At 43.5% G+C, this 16,080-nt stretch overlaps 1 protein-coding gene across 1 annotated transcript; it reads right to left on the reverse strand.

Moving 5' to 3' along the window:
- Positions 1-4,241: 4,241 nt before the first annotated feature.
- On the reverse strand, positions 4,242-6,392 carry LOC146983867 (uncharacterized). Its single transcript, XM_085785326.1, has 2 exons — positions 6,072-6,392; positions 4,242-5,799 (listed from the first exon to the last, which is right to left on the reverse strand). Exons 1-2 carry the CDS (start codon positions 6,197-6,199, stop codon positions 4,242-4,244), a joined length of 1,686 nt encoding a protein of 561 aa, XP_085641452.1. The 5' UTR covers positions 6,200-6,392.
- Between the last annotated feature and the right edge of the window lie 9,688 nt (positions 6,393-16,080).

The following is a 16,080-nucleotide window of genomic DNA, read 5'->3' on the forward strand; positions in this document are numbered from 1 at the left end:
CATCTATGTCCATGTAGCTACATTTATTGTCTGATCTTCCTTCATGGGGGCTGCTGCACATACTGTCAGTCCTCCTGTGTAACTTTTTGCTGCGAAATATGACTGAAGGCAGTGAACTCTGCACGTGTCGACACGCCCCCATGAGTTGACGACATAAGGAGCTAATAAAATAAATAAATAACCGATAGTATTAATCGGTCAAAGTTCTTGTTATCGGTTAACGGTTAAACGGTTAATCATGTGCATCCCTAAGCACGAGGCAAAACAATACAGGCCTGACAACATGTTGTCATGGCGATGTGGTATTGTTTTACCGTCTTTCTCTGGTGGAGTAAAATGACATCCGGTTGGTTTGCCGACGGCCGTCTGCCTGACTGCACCTGAATGCAACACCAGTGCCTCCGTCCTTCCTCACACTACACAGTGGTGACAGTTTTAACAGGCCGTTTCCGTGGTTACCTACGGTCACGATGCAACATGGCCGCCTCGGTTCGGTGCGTCGCCCACTTATGTATTTGTAACGACTTGTAACAACTCATTCTAAGGAACCAGAAAGCTTTACTTTGTAGCAGCTGTGATTCACCTTCAGTCAAATACGGATTTATGAAAGACAGGTTTGATTTTTGATCATAAAAAGCCAAATAAGTTACAGACTGGGGCTTTAACGCAAATATAAAGCGTGTCTGTCTCATACATAAGTAAGAAGTAGATTTCCATGAGAATATAAAACTGTGGTTATTTTCCCTGTGATCATCAGTGGCTGTTGGGCACAAATATAAACAAGTACAGACTTTAGTTGTTGATAAATAACAGCAGCAGAGCAGTGGGAGGAAGAAGAGCTGCTGTGCTCCATCTGCTCCCCTCCTCCTCCTCCTCCTCCCTCCATCCTTTGCCTCTACTTGTTTTCTTTCTTTCTGCCACATCGCTCCCCCACCCCCCTCTCCCCAAACGCTCACCCATAACCCCCCCCCCTGCCTCCCATCGCTGCCCCACCCCTCGACTGTCCCACCGTTATCCATCTGCTCCGCTGCACCAGTATGTAAAGACACAGCCAGGTGCACACACACACACACACACACACACACACACAGTAACATATCTTAAAACTATTCATGTAACAAAACAAAAAAAACAATGTGTCTTCACCACTGTTGCCTCATATGTAGCAATGATTTATGAATTAAGCTGTAAAAGGAAGTAATAAGCCTTGTGAATATTCTCATTTGTCCAGGTCATAATTATCTCAAGGAAATTTAAATCGAATGCAATCGAATTCCTAAATAACCAAGTCCAGTTGCATTTGATTTAAATTTCCTTGAGATAAAAGGAAGCAATGATTTTTTTATATATAATATAATATAATGTAATGTAATGTAATATCTTAGAGTGTGTGTTTATGTATGAGGGGGTGGGGATGGGGGCTTTCAAGTGCAGACGCATAGACACGTTTTTCGTCTCTCTTTTTCTTTTTTCTCTTTTTTTGACGTCAATCAGCCCTGTTTGTCTGTTTGTTTGTTTGTTTGTTTTTTGTGAGTGTGTTTATCGTCATTAATTAAATTATTTAATGCTACATCACTTATCACTCAGAGACACAGCGTGGTGAGCAGGGGTTAGGGTCTCTGGGGTCATATAGGCTATAACAAAGCTCTCACACACACACACACACACACACACACACACACACACACACACACACACACACACACACTGCTGGGTGGCCCGTTGAATAGGATTCCATCAAAACAACAGGATAATTAAGACACTACTGCTACTGTACAGACATTATAGTCTACCATGACCACGACCACGACCACGAGCATGCAAATGTGTAAATATATCACGCGCGCGCGCACATGCACCTTTGTGAGGCCAGCTCCAGACTGCTGCCTCTACACAACACTGAGCCTCTACACAACAACACTGCGCCTCTACACAACAACACTGCGCCTCAGCTGGAGCAGGAAAACAACGTGAACCGCGCACAAAGCGCCATTTTACCGCTGAATAAAGCGCCACTCACCTTCCTCACAACAACACGTTCTCCGCTGCCTGTCTGTGTCTGTGTGTGTGTGTCTGTCTGTGTCTGTCTGTGTGTGTGTGTGTGTGTGTGTGTGTGTGGACCGTGGCTTATTGTTGTCGTCTGGTCCGTGGCGTGTAGCCGTCAAGCAGAGCAGGAAAACACAAAGTACTTCCGACAAAATTTCACAATAAAATCCTTTCGTGCACGATGCTTAGCTACTTGTTACATTGATAGCCTATAAAAAACAATGTAGAAGCCAACATGTGAACTCGTAACTCCACCGTACAGTGCAATACGCTATGCTTTATCATAAAACCTATTTTATTCCAAGTTAAATGAGACTCATTTCCGGTGAAAATCCGCACATTTCTCATTGACAACAACCGATTGTGTGCAGGCTAAGTAATATAGATTAATATGGTTTATGGACATTAGAATAAAATAACATGAGATAAAGATCATGAGTTTTTTTTCTATATCTGTCAAAGCTGTTAATGGAAATTGTCTGTGACTAAGCTTCTACATTTTTTTTTATTGCATTTTATACAAAATAATTTATTGAATTTCCTGATTTAATGATTCAGAGTAAAGGACATCCAAGAAGGGCAGTTGCAAAGAAAAGAGTCCTGGAGCCGTCACTCTGATTGGAAACTTAATACAAAAGCAAGAATAAAACACAGGACCTTTAAGGCCCTTTGGTTCAGTTCTATAAGAAAAGACAGACAAGCTGTAACTGACTTCTGTAATTCTTTAAAGGGATAGTAGCATTTTTTTTAAAGTGGGGTTGTATGATCTACAAATAGCCCCTAAGTACTTTAGTTGCAGTAGAAGACTCTCTGCACTCCTCCCGTTAGCAACGCCAGCCCATAATAGCCCTGCCCAGAGATTTACAACATACATTGTGAACAGACCCAAAGAAACGGCCTATTTTCACGGCCTAAAAGAGGTTTTACCTGAAAAAAAAATACACAGTTCCATTGTTCTCTATAATATAATTTTTTCCAGCCCTTCAAAGTGCAGAAAAAACACAGTTTTTATTTGGAGCTAACCAACTGCTGATCGGCGGGCGCTAACCCTGGGCGGAGGGATACGTGAGTTGGTTAGGTCCAAATAAAAACTGTGTTTTTCCTGCACTTTGAAGGGCTGGAAAAAATTATATTATAGTGAACAATGGAACTGTGTATTTTTTTTTCAGGTAAAACCTCTTTTAGGCCGTGAAAATAGGCCGTTTCTTTGGGTCTGTTCACAACACTGTAGCTATGTTGTAAATCTCTGGGCAGGGCTATTATGGGCTGAAATTATTTCTTGTTTCACTCTCCACAGCGTGTTTCACTCCACTGAGTTTGTGAACACACACGGTTGATGAGTAGAACATGAAAGAGTCTGATTCAACCTGGAGCTGTTGGCTGGGGCAGGTGACGTCATACAGGTGATATATCAGTTCACTCAGTGACATATTTGCCAAATATTGATCTTCTTAGTGTCTTTACATGAGTTCAGTAGAGTGAGCTCAGTCCACACAGCATCAGCCCTTCAGTCCTGTAGTGTTGGCTCCACCTGGTGGTCACTACACAAACCAGCAGATACACACTGGATGAGTGTTGGTGATGAAGCTGGACTGAACATGAGCTCTGATGGTGGAGTGTGTTTCTCTGCTCAGTCACAATAAAGTCCAAGTGTTTGAGGAACAAAGACTAACAGACATTTATTGAATCAAGTTGAGCAGAAGCTTCAACAGAGTGAAGAAGCAGCTGATGATCCAGTCAAGACTCTGATCAAACTCATTTCATCAAGCTCAGCTTTTATTCAGGATTCACAGAAAACTGCATCAATCAGGACACGACTTCATGTTCAGTAACACAACAGAGTCAGTTCACTTCAATATGGCTGCTTCACTGATATAGCATCACAATAAAGCAACAATCAATAAAACAACAACCACCACAGAGGAGACTAACATCAGGGAGGGAGGGGCTGCTGTACTCGGCATCATTTTATCAAGCCGACAAGTTTAAACACAGAAACAAGTAGATTACACTGGTTCAGTTGATAAACATCTCATCACACATTATTATTACACACAAGTATTGCTTGTGTTACATTCTAACTTTTTTCTTTTTTTAATTTTCAGCCTTCAGTATTTTTTTCTTATTTTGACTGTTTATGAGGACAACACTGTGGTTCAGCTTGTCTTAAAGTTAATGATCAGATAGAGAATCTGTCATATCCCACTGAGGCATCTTTCATCCATTCGACGTTTGTTCTTCCTCAGTTTCTGGATCTTCTCTGTGTCTCCTTTGTCCTTCATCTTCTCAATCAGGAAGTCCAAGTGGACATGAATGGACGCTGAATCCACCTTCAGGGCCATCTCATCCAGTCTGATCAGATGGCGGTAGGCCTCTTCAAGACACCGATCTTTGTCGGCCGTCAGATCTTTCATTTCCTCCTCTAGATTCTCCAGGAGACTCAACTTCGTCACTCTTTCAGTTTGGTTCCTTTCATACTTGTCTTTCATGTTTTGTTGGGTCATCTTAACTTTTCTTGTCTTGTTCACATAGATCATTTGTTCTTTCACATGATCTGATACAGGACATTTGTTTTTACAAACAGTGCAGCGTCCTTTTTGTATCTTGTCACAGCCACTGGGATACCAGGCCATTGTACATGGATGGTGACAGTTCTCTTTACAGATGTTACAGGTAACAGCTCCACTCCAACCAAGGAACCACCGCATACCCCCAAAGATCTCCTCTTTGTCTCTGTAGACCTCATCAACTTCTACAATGAAGTTTGCATTCATCTTCATCTTACCTTCATGTTTCTTCAGACCTTCTTGAATCTGTCTGATCTCAGTCTGTTTCAGTTCAATATTCTCAACTCTCTCCTGCAGGACCTGGATGCATTCTCTCAGTCTGATGTGTTCGTTCAACACATCCACAGTTTTCTCCAGTTTCTGAGCCTCAGTTTTTTTCAAGACGTCCTTAAATCCACTCAGTCCCTCCATGGATACTTGCCAGGCAAACTTTAAAGTCATCTTTGTTTTCTTTGTTCTCTGTGTGGTCTGAGTGTTGTTGAACAGGAAGTAAACTGGTTCATTCTTCTCATCTCTGGCACATTTAATACCTGCAGCATTGAGAGCTTCAAACGCGTTTTCAGGTGGTAGTCCATCTGAGTGTGTGATCAGAGCCACGATGTTCTTCTCCATGTCGTTTCCAAACAGAGACATCACTGAATTGAAGATGTACATCAGTCGGTCACTCAGACGATTATCTGACGCCTTCATCACCAGACCCACTGCGCTGAGTTCTTCAACTCCTTCTTCTGAGCGGAACAAGTCAAATAATCTCTGACTGACCTTGAGGTCACGCCCTAAGCCTCTGGTGTCTCCAAATCCAGGAGTATCAATGATGGTCAGAGAGAAGGGCAGAGTTTGACCTTCAAAACCAAAGATCTCGTACACCACCACATCTGATGTGTGACTCACACTCTGACTTCTCTTCTCGTCCTCTACCACCTCAAACCAGATGTCGTCTTCAAACTTCACTCCCATGGCGTAGTTGACCAGAGTGTTGATCAGAGTAGACTTTCCTGCTCCTGTTTCACCAACCAATAAGATGGTTTTGTTCACTTTGTTTGGCTTTTTCTCACCAATAGTCTTTCTGGTCAGAGTTCCAAACTGTTTTGTCTTTGGTCTCAGCTGGTGCAGAGCAGGAGATCCTGAATGGTTCGAGGAATATTGGGAGATGATGTCCTTGTATTTCTCTGAGACGTTACTAATTCTGTGGAAAAAGAATAGTTCAGTCCACATTTCAAATATATGTTGAACTCATTAAGTTGTCTTAAATTCTGTAGCTAGGCTATCTCTTTCTGTACATTTGTCTGTTTCTCCGTAGATCAGGACGACTCCTGCCCTTTTGACACATTTACAAATTCCTAATTAAGAATAAATTAGTTCTGTCCCTGATGTGAAGTCTCCTCAGTTTCTTGAGTAGTTTGTTGTGTCACCGTTACTTTCAGTCACTGTGTGTTGTTGCTGCCTGGTGTTACTCACGTTGCCATGGTGATTCCTGGTGCAGAGCTCCACACGGTGAAGGTGAAACAGGTGTGATGGTTTCTGGGCTTTGGTCTCTGCATCAGATGAAAAACAATCAGTGAAAGCTGAACAACAGACTGGTTCATCAGTGAGGAAAGAACAGGACAGAAGAAAATGGAGCGGACCAACTCCCAGTTCCATGTGAAGCTGTTTTCAGACCTGGAGCTGCTCTGATCTGGTCTCAGTCAGTTCATCAGTAAACTGTGTTTCCTCTCAGCTCATGACTTAGAGAAAAGACCAGACAGTAAAACAGGTGAAGGAAGCTGAGCAGGTTCTCAGTCTGAGTGTGTTGGATAATACACACTTCATTTCAATCAGTAAAGAAATGTGTTGTTTGTTCAGGTTTGTGTCACAAACAGTCGGTGTCAGATTGTCTTTTGGTTTTTACAATTAAACCGTTCAAGTTTGTTTTGGTGGATTTTCTCTTCAGAAACAGCTGAGAAACAAAAAACAAGTGGTTTTCTGACTTTAACTATGAGCTGTTTTTATTTTTCATGGTCAAAATGTGGATTTTCTACTTTAAACTATTGTAATTGATTGCAAAATTAGGAACGCCCTGGAGTGCACATGAGTCACTAAACATATGAATACACTGATTCTGATGTGGGGGGAAAACTAGGCATTTCTGACATAGGCTATAGATAAATGAACAATTAACACATGGACACAGGATTAAAGCTGGAAAATACATTTTTCACTTCATGGGATATTTAAAGAATTGACCAGATATTTAAATCCATCTAATAAAGTGAAACACACAATTATTCCAATCATAAAACATGAAAACATCTCAAATTTCCACATGTCTCATGTCTTTCATTTATCAACATTAATGAATTGTTAAGTTCTACCATGAACATCTAATTGTTAATCAATGGAAAAAATATAGTTGAAGATTATGTGAAGTGAATCTCCTGATGTAGTTAAGTTTCCCATCATTCCTCTGTGTGTGTGTGTGATCTTACCTGTGTTGTTGGCTTCAGGAAGCTCTGTGATGCTGAGGAGGAGAAGGAGCAGGAGGAGTGGAGGGGAGTCGGTCTTCACAGCTTTTATACCTGCAGGAGGCGTCCACTCTGTGCTCACATGATTTCACACACAAACTGCAATTTCAAGAAACCTCTCAAGGATGATGCAGTCACCAAACCAGCTGAGCTGCATTAGAATTACCATGATGTGTGGCACTTGATCATTTTATACAAAGGACCTAACACAACTACATTAACTCATTGAGTGCCGCGCTCCTTTCCAAAGTTTTAGTCAAGTGTACCGGCAAATTAGACCATATTTGACTTTTTATTTTAGAGCCATAGTGTATTCTATATTATTGCCACCAACACATACTGTAGCTCATTTGAAAGGTTTAACTTTATCCTTCAAATGGCCACAAACCGTTTGTTTCTACGTGCCTCCGTTCCTGAGAAAAGTCAAGCTAAACATGGCTGGGTTTCACCAAAATCCCTCCTTTTTTTCTAGAAAAGGAGATAGAGCGTCTTTTATGAAAGGTGCGCTGTTTGTGTCTGTCGCTCTTCAGACACTCGCATTTCTGGATCAAAGGGCTCGTATAAGATAAATATACACAACAATTGTTGTTCTATTCACAAATCCACCATCGGGGGCGGGGGGGGCGCCACTAAACAGCAATAACACAGACGCACCGTGCCGTGTCACAGCCTCTCGCCGCGGAACGTGAGGCTCTGCCGGCCACAGCGGCTCGCGAACACCGGTCCCGCCGGTGGTCGCGGTCCGTCTGTGGTACGGGTCGGTGGTGCCGGTCTGCTTTGGTCCAGAGACCATCAGATTTTACCGCGGGAGGACTTTGGGGAGGACACGGTGTTGCTCCAGATGAAGACCGGGCGGGACAGTGGGCTGAGAGCTTCCTGGTTCAGCTCCCAGCTGCTGCAGCCTCGCGGGTGAGAGCAGAGCAGCTGCGGAGCAGCTGCGCTGCATCTGCATGCAGAACTCCGTTTGCAGAAGCTGAGTTATGATAAAAACTTCCAGATCATGAGCTGTCATGTGACTTTGATCGTCATCTATTTCAGTTCTCCTCGTCGTAGAGTCCCCAAATTTACATATAATGTGTATTAAAGTGTCTATTTTCATAATTTAAAAAAAAAGCAAAAAACGAAAAATTTCGTTTTTGGCACTCAACGCATGGGAACGAAAAATGAGAAATTACGTGGTTGGCACTCAATGAGTTAACAGCACAGAACCAAAATGAAAAACCCATTTCTAATCCCTAACTGTACTTTTACAGACTAACTGTAGTTTTATAGGATAAATGTATTTCTATACTGTCATTTTACCAAACCAACATGGAGGCTATTTAAACAAAGTAACAAGAAGATTACACTGATTCACTTTTAACCCTTTGATGCATGAATTATGAAAACCTCAATCGGGATTTTTTCCCTATGTGTTTTTGTTGCTCTTGGGGCATGAAAAAACTATATATGATCTTTATTTCATTTCAATTTTTTAAAATCCAGATTTCTCAAAGTTGAGTGGAGAACATGCATTAAAATACACTGTATTAATAATAACACAGTAATAACATAGCAATACAGTAATAACTGTGGAAGAAAATATTCATCTGGTGTAGTGAAGAGAGCAAACCCTACACCTATGACTGTCTCTGACCCCACACCCCACTAGTTTGGCCTATTGATCTGTTCCTCTCAAAACGATGGCACTCACTGGTATTATGGTGCTACTTTCACCAACAAAGCACCTCATCTCTGTCTTCATCTTGGTAATTAAGTCACATGTCTCTTGTTAATCCACTCATATGTGTGACAATAGGACTTCCCTGTCTCTTGATGATCAACGTCTCTTGTTAAGTCAATCAATACCTTTGTTCCTCAATCATCATCAGCGCCGTCGTATAGGGGGGAAAGGTGATGACAATTATAAGGGCCCACAGCCCGCTGGGGCCCACACACAGCCCCCAGTATCCTCTATGACAAAATTATTATGCATACACTTAACTAATATATATTCATACGAATTAATCCGAATTAAAACAAAGCCACAAGTCATACAATATTTTAATTTTAATCATTTCAATAACCCCCCTGACCCCTTCTTTAAAATGGTTTGGTCCACACAGCGGTTCGTTCTTCCTCCTCGGAAAAAAGTGAACGTGAGCGAACTCCAGCAGGGTTAGGATCAGGGTTGCCAGGTCCGCGGTTTTCCCGCCGAATGTGGCTAATGGCTATGCTCTGTATCCCCCAATTGGGGGCTTTTATTTGTCTCTGTCAGTACTACAGCAAATTAATTATATAACTGTAAATACATAGTATACTTACATCATTGAGTTTGAGCTAAAGTATCCAATACTCTATATTAACTTATGACAGACATGGCAACCCTGGTTAGGATGGCCCCCAAAAAGCATAAGTCTGGACACCAGAAAAGAGTTGAGGAGGAGGCCAGGAGTAGGAGCAGCAGAGCAGGGGCCCAGGATATCAAAAACTTTTTACTAAGAATGGTGAGAGTAAAACTACCGAGGGTGGCTGAATCAATTAGCATACTTCAATGTTGGGGCTGCCCAGCAGCCAGCAGCCAGTCAGCCCAGCACAGGTGCTGGCAATGAGGACGACGAGCAGCCCAGCTGCTCCACATCATCATCTACTCTGCCTGAGTATAAGAGGAGGCTGAGAGGAGGCGCCCGTTGCTTGAACGTTGACTATTGTGGTCAGTTTAGCCGGCTGTGTCCTAGCAGCATTCTCAGCGCTCGTGAATCTTCGAAAAGACTGTGTAGTGTTTCTTTGCTAACCCTGTTCTCTTTTTTGTTTGTTCCAGGCTCCCTCCGCAAAACCAGTGTCTCCTCGCTTCCTCCACGCCTTCCAAGCCCCTCACCTTCACCCCCACCAAACCACCACGTGGACCCTCCACCCTCTCACCTCTCCCTGGATACCCCCTCTCTCCCTCCTCGGCCCAGCTCCACTCCCACGTAACGCCCTTTAATAAATTTGTTAAACTTGAAGCACGATTCTGTGTCTTTGTCTCTGGGGTACCTGGCACATTTGGCTACTGTTACTTTAGAGCCTAACAGAACGTTCAAGCCAATATGAGCCAAGCCGGGTCCCCAGGGGCAGGGAACCAGACTCCTGCAGAATTAGGAGGTCTGATTGCCAAGCAGGCCTATGACCTTGCCGAGCTGCAGCAGGAGTTGAAGACGGCCTTTTCCACTGTGCAAAGTCGAATTACAGTGCTGGAAAATGCCTCCCGTTCCACAGTAGGATCTGTGGCGTCCCTTTCCACCCAAGTGAGCGCCATCTCCGGAGCTTTGGCCGACATTCAGAAATCCCTGGATACCCTTACAGCCCAAACCCCTGTCAGCGGACTTCCAGATCCCGTCGCCAACACCAGCCCCTGCCCTCCCAGTGCAGCAGCGGGTTCTGCGGCCTCCCCAGTCCAAGCGCGCCCCCAATCTGAGCCCAACTTAGTCAGCCCTAGGCCTTTCGACGGAGATTTCAACCACTGTCGGGGTTTCCTCGCTCAATGTGAGTTACTTTTCACTCATCAGCCATCCAGATATTCTTCCGATGGGTCTAGGATTGCCTTGGTCATGTCTCTTCTTGTTGATGAGGCCCTCAGCTGGGCTATAGCTGCAGTTGAAGGCAACCTTTCTCTTGCTACCGACTACGCACAGTTTAAGAGGGAGTTTCAGGCAGTGTTCAATCACCCTGTAGACGGGAAGGACGCCGCCAGTCGTTTGCTGGTAATCCGTCAGGGGTCTCGCTCTGTGGCTCAGTATACCCTGGAGTTCCGGATCCTGGCAGCGGAGAGCCGATGGGACACCAATGCTCTTCTCAGTGTTTATCGCAAGGGGCTGAGTGATGCCATTAAGGATCTCATTGTCCGTGACTGCCCTGAGACCCTCAACGACTTAATCTCCCTGGCCCTCCAGATGGACTCCCGGCTTCAGGAACGACGCACAGACAGAGTCCATCGAGGCTCTCCTCGCCAACCCTCTCACCACCCAGCTACGGAAGTTCCCACTCTGTTTTCCGCCAGCCGAGCTCAGCCCCCTCCTTCACCTCTGCGTTCCCCGGCTCCTTCTACACCTGGCCCAGGGGAACCCATGGAGATCGGCCGATCATGACTCACACCAGAGGAGAGGGAACAGAGACTGAACAACAGGCTGTGTCTCTACTGTGGTGAGTCAAGTCATTTCATTCGCTCTTGCCCCACTCGCCCAAAACAGCTTGAGGACATGTGACATTTTGATCTGTCATCGTTATCATCACCCTCGCTGGGTCTCGAACTCACAACCTCTGACACCAAGAACCAGCTCCTAACTCGCTGAGTTAATTGGCTGGTAGCGAGACCTGCTGTGTAGCTTCATTTATTCACTCAGGTGAGTCAGTGCCTGGGCAGCTGTTGTGATGAAATGGTCAAAAGTCAGAAATTCAGTCATCTAAACAAAAATCTGATAATACATAAATTGCATCTTGACAGCATGGAAATGTTGGTGATTTGTTTTTAATGATAAGTGTTTTGCTTCATAAGAGAAAATATGATGTTTATAAATTCTACTGACTGCAGTTGTTTCCATGAGAGCAGAATTCAAAATGTTCTCAAAAATTCGGTTTTTGAGATAAAATTCAGATATTTGCCAAACTTCATCAACCATGACTCCAGAATATTCTCATTTTTTTTCAGGAAGTTTGAAAATGTATTTAGCAAGAATTTGATGGTATATGTTTACAGTACCGTTTAAAGTCAAACGTTTTCATGCACTGTTGGCTCAATTTTTGCTTAATCAAAAATCCGAGAAACAAGTTTTGTGGAGGACGGTCTGGAGATGCTCTGTAGCAGGTTTGGTGTCAATTGAGCATAAATTGTGGGAGGAGATACATTTTAAAAGTTTTACAGTTATTGAAAAAAACAGAGTGATGGACTTCATAATTTGTAATAAGTTTAAGTGGACAAAAGTTTCAGCAGTATTGAGGCTACATTGTGGTGAAGTTTCAACACTGTAACATCTACCGTTGGTTTGGTAGGAATTTTTAAAGTTTTTAAATTTAAACGCTTATTGTGCCCCCCCTAGGAGGGGGGGGCACATGTCCTTGGAGTTGAGTAAATCTGGCATGACGTTGGATGTTTCTGTAAAGTTTGGTGAGTTTTCGCCCATGGGAAGTATGACTTCCTTGGAAAAAGAAAGAAAGAAAGAAGAAGAATTCCTCGGAATACAATAGTGTCCCGGCAGCTTAGCTGCCCGGACCCTAAAGAAAGAAAGAAAGAAGAAGAAGAAGAAGAAGAAGAATTCCTAGGAATACAATAGTGTCCTGGCAGCTGCGCTGCCCGGACCCTAATGATGGCATTGCTTTTGTATTGGATTGCATTAGATTGTTGCTAAAAAAAAATGCTTGTTGTATATAGAAATATCTGTGAAGGTTCTTGTTCGTCCAGGTCATAGTTATCTCTCAGAGTTGAATCCGGTCATCTCCACTTCAGTCGGTCAGTCAGTTCATGCTCTTCTGACTAGATTAAGCTAGTCTGACTATGGGGGGGTCGTGGCGCACACAATGAATGCAGTGTTTCCCTTACATTAATTTATTAGTGGTGGCCCGCCACAAATAAATTGCGTCCGCCGCAAATAGATTTTTCGGCTTTTGGCTCGACCAACGCAATATCGTTTCGTTCCTTTTTCTCCGCATAGCACTCTTTGTCCGTTATTGGCATTCACACACACAGAGAGAAGCGCGCATGCATGACAGCAGTACATGGTCAACTCTGAGAGATATATTAGAAGTATCATGCTATTTTCATTAAGGGAAACCTGAAAGGCAAAAGTTAATCTTTGGAATTCTACAAAATCTGTGATTTCATAGATTGGTTGTGTCCTTTCTTTCACCCCTATGTAAAGGATACTGATGGTGCTGCTGTCCAGAGGGAGCTTGAGCAAGTTACCCATGGCATCTACAGCATCAGAGTTGAGGGAGGTGATGCCACCACCACACCTCCAGCTGATGTTGGCATAGTGATCGAGGATGTTGAAGTTCTACATGACCTGGGAGACGTCGCCTCTGCATATGAACTCTTAATGGGTGTAGCACTGAACCTCAGTTATCCTAAGGAACTGTACTTCAGAGGCTCTTCCTTCAACTGGATGCTGGCAGACTCTCAACCAAGGTACAAATGCTCAAGAACAAACTGTATGAATGAACCAAACATTGATCTGGATGCCGAATGTGAATAAAATGGTTATCTGTTAGAAAATAGCAGAGTTGTTTATGCTGCATTAAGGTGGTTTATAATTGTTAATGTTGGGTAACAATGTGCAGCTCACAACTTGTCCACCAGAGCGTTGTGGAGTTGTTGGATTGTGTATTTGATGAGTTTGATGAGGGAAACCAAGAAATCCCATAATGAGCCTCCGTAGCGTAGCTCTGAGCAGCTCACGGCTCTGCTCCACCGTTCTAAAAATAGCTTGCACCGACAATTAAAGGTAATGAACCTACTGCTATGACGATAGCGATTATGGCAATGGGCCAATTTGCCAAAATGTTGAACTATTCCTTTAATTTAAGTACATTTCAGGGTATTCCCTCCACAATATTAAAATAAAAGTTGACAGCAGCAGGTGTCATGGTTAAATTATCATGCTGTTACAAAAAAAATGGAGAACTGCAAGCCTGTTGTATTGTGGGACTGCAGTTGGATGGTAGTTTAAAACTGTTAGTGTTGAACCATGCTGCACCATAATGTCTTGTGGGGTATTATTTTGTACCAAGTGACAACAAAATGTTGAATGTATATTGGTGAATAAAGGAAATAACAAAAATATGTTGGGTTTACTAAATTAATTTGTGTGGAACCTGTTGACAAACTAGAATTAGGTCAGACTAATAAGTATAAGTTAAATTGGATGAAAACCTATTTTAATAAATTGAACTTAAATGTATTATGTTGAAAGGACAAATGTAAAATATGTAGCCTGTAAATATATTATTTATGTCCATATAACATAACTAAATTAGATTGGGTGAGCTTAAATTGAATTCTGAAAGATATTGGTAACCAGTGCAGCGAGGCGAGTATGGGAGTGAGAGGGGATGGGGAAAAAATTTAGATTAGGATTGATGTATTTATATTAGGGCTGGGACTCGATTAAAAATATTAATTGAATTAATTAGAGGCTTTGTAATTAATTAATCACAATTAATCGCATTTTAATCGCATATAAATATTTGACCTGAGAACAGTGAGAAGCATTTTTTTTTCACATGGATTTTAGTATACCATTGAATGACTGAATATATAAGCTTAAGCAACAAAACATGTTTTTTTTCAAGGTGGTACTTACCCAAGACCAACAGACTAGGGATACAAATTATCGATTAATTCATTAATCGATATTTGATACGTACAGATTAAATGGTCTTTCCTGCCAATACACTATGATGATTACTGTAGTAGGCTACTTGTCATGGTTTTGGTTTTGATTTGGATTTTGTGTTGGCCTGTGCTTGTGTTTCTCTTTTTTTTTCTTCCCTCCGTTTAGGTGTGTGGTGACAGGGGGCGGAGCTGACCCACTTCCAGGTTGCACACCTGCATCCAATTCCACCTTCATCAAGCTCCTCAAAAGCTCCTTCGCCAGTGCACCCAGCTGCCAGATTATTCCGTTCCATGCGGTAGTCACCACTCATTCAGTAAGTCTTGCCTGTCCTGCCAGCACTTTTTAGTAATTCCTCCGTTTTTGTTTCCCTGTTTTCAGACAGCCACGTTTTGGAGTCCACCGTGCCTTGGGTCAGCTCGTCCCCTGCCGCCACCACCTTTTCAGTTCTCGCCCCTCAGTTGGTGGTTGTTTTTCGTTTGTACTTTTGGACTAACCATTTTTTGTTAATAAACTCTTTTCATTACTTGCACCCCCGAGTCCGGCTCCACACTCTGGTCCAAAACCCTCCCACTTGACAGAATAATCTGGCCAAGATGGACCAAGAGGAGTCGGACCGCTTCAACAAGGCGATAACAGCTCATGGTGTTTTGCTCGGACAGCATGAGTCGGCGTTTGCTCACATAATTGAGACTCTACAACGATTAACCACGAACGTGGCGGAGATCGGCGGACGTTTGGACAACGTGGCAGCGCAAGTCTCGAACCTCGCTGGAGCTGCCCATGGACTGGGTTCGCCATCTGATGCGCCAGCTGCGGCCGGCACCAGGGCCGCATCCCCCAGGTTCGGGGCCACCCTGCCTCCTCAGCCTCGAGAGCCTTACATCCCCATCCCCAACAGGTACACAGGAGATTTAGGGACATGTGCTACTTTTTTGCACCAGTGTAATTTAGTGTTCAGCCAACAGCCTAGTACCTATGCTACAGATCGGTCCCGGGTCGCATTTATAATGAGTCTGTGTTCTGATAAAGCTGCAGCATGGACCCTAGCTATGTCAGAGAACAACCCTTTCTTGTGCTCAGACTTTGAAAGTTTTACAGAAGAGATGCGGAGAGTGTTTGACCACCCAGTGAGAGGCAAGGAGGCAGTCAGCCAGTTAATATCTCTTAAACAAGGCAGAGAGTCAGTATCCCAGTATTCTCTGAATTTTCGCATCCTAGCTGGGGAGAGTGGGTGGAATGAGGTGGCGCTCCAAGGTATATATTTAAAGGGGTTATCTGATGAAATCAAGGATGAGTTAGCGGTCCGGGACGAGACCAGTTCCTTAGAGGAACTTATTAGTTTAGCCATTAGATTAGATAACAGACTGAGGGAGAGACGCAGGGAGAGGTCTGAGAGGCAGAGGGTGGTTTCCGACTCTTCCAGCCTTCGCCATCGTCTCCAGCCGGTGGTTCCGGAGTCTACAGCCAGGGTTCCCAGCAAGCCACCTGGAGAAACCACACCACCCAACTCTTCAGTGGAGCCTATGCAGTTGGGACGCTCTGGATTGCTACCAGCAGAGAGACAGCGTCGGTTTCAGCTGGGTCTGTGCCTCTACTGCGGGCAAGAGGGACATCATCTGG

The sequence above is a fragment of the Trachurus japonicus genome, chromosome 8 (genome assembly GCF_045865225.1).
Source record: "Trachurus japonicus isolate A0001 chromosome 8, Traja_1.0".
NCBI lineage: Eukaryota > Metazoa > Chordata > Actinopteri > Carangiformes > Carangidae > Trachurus > Trachurus japonicus.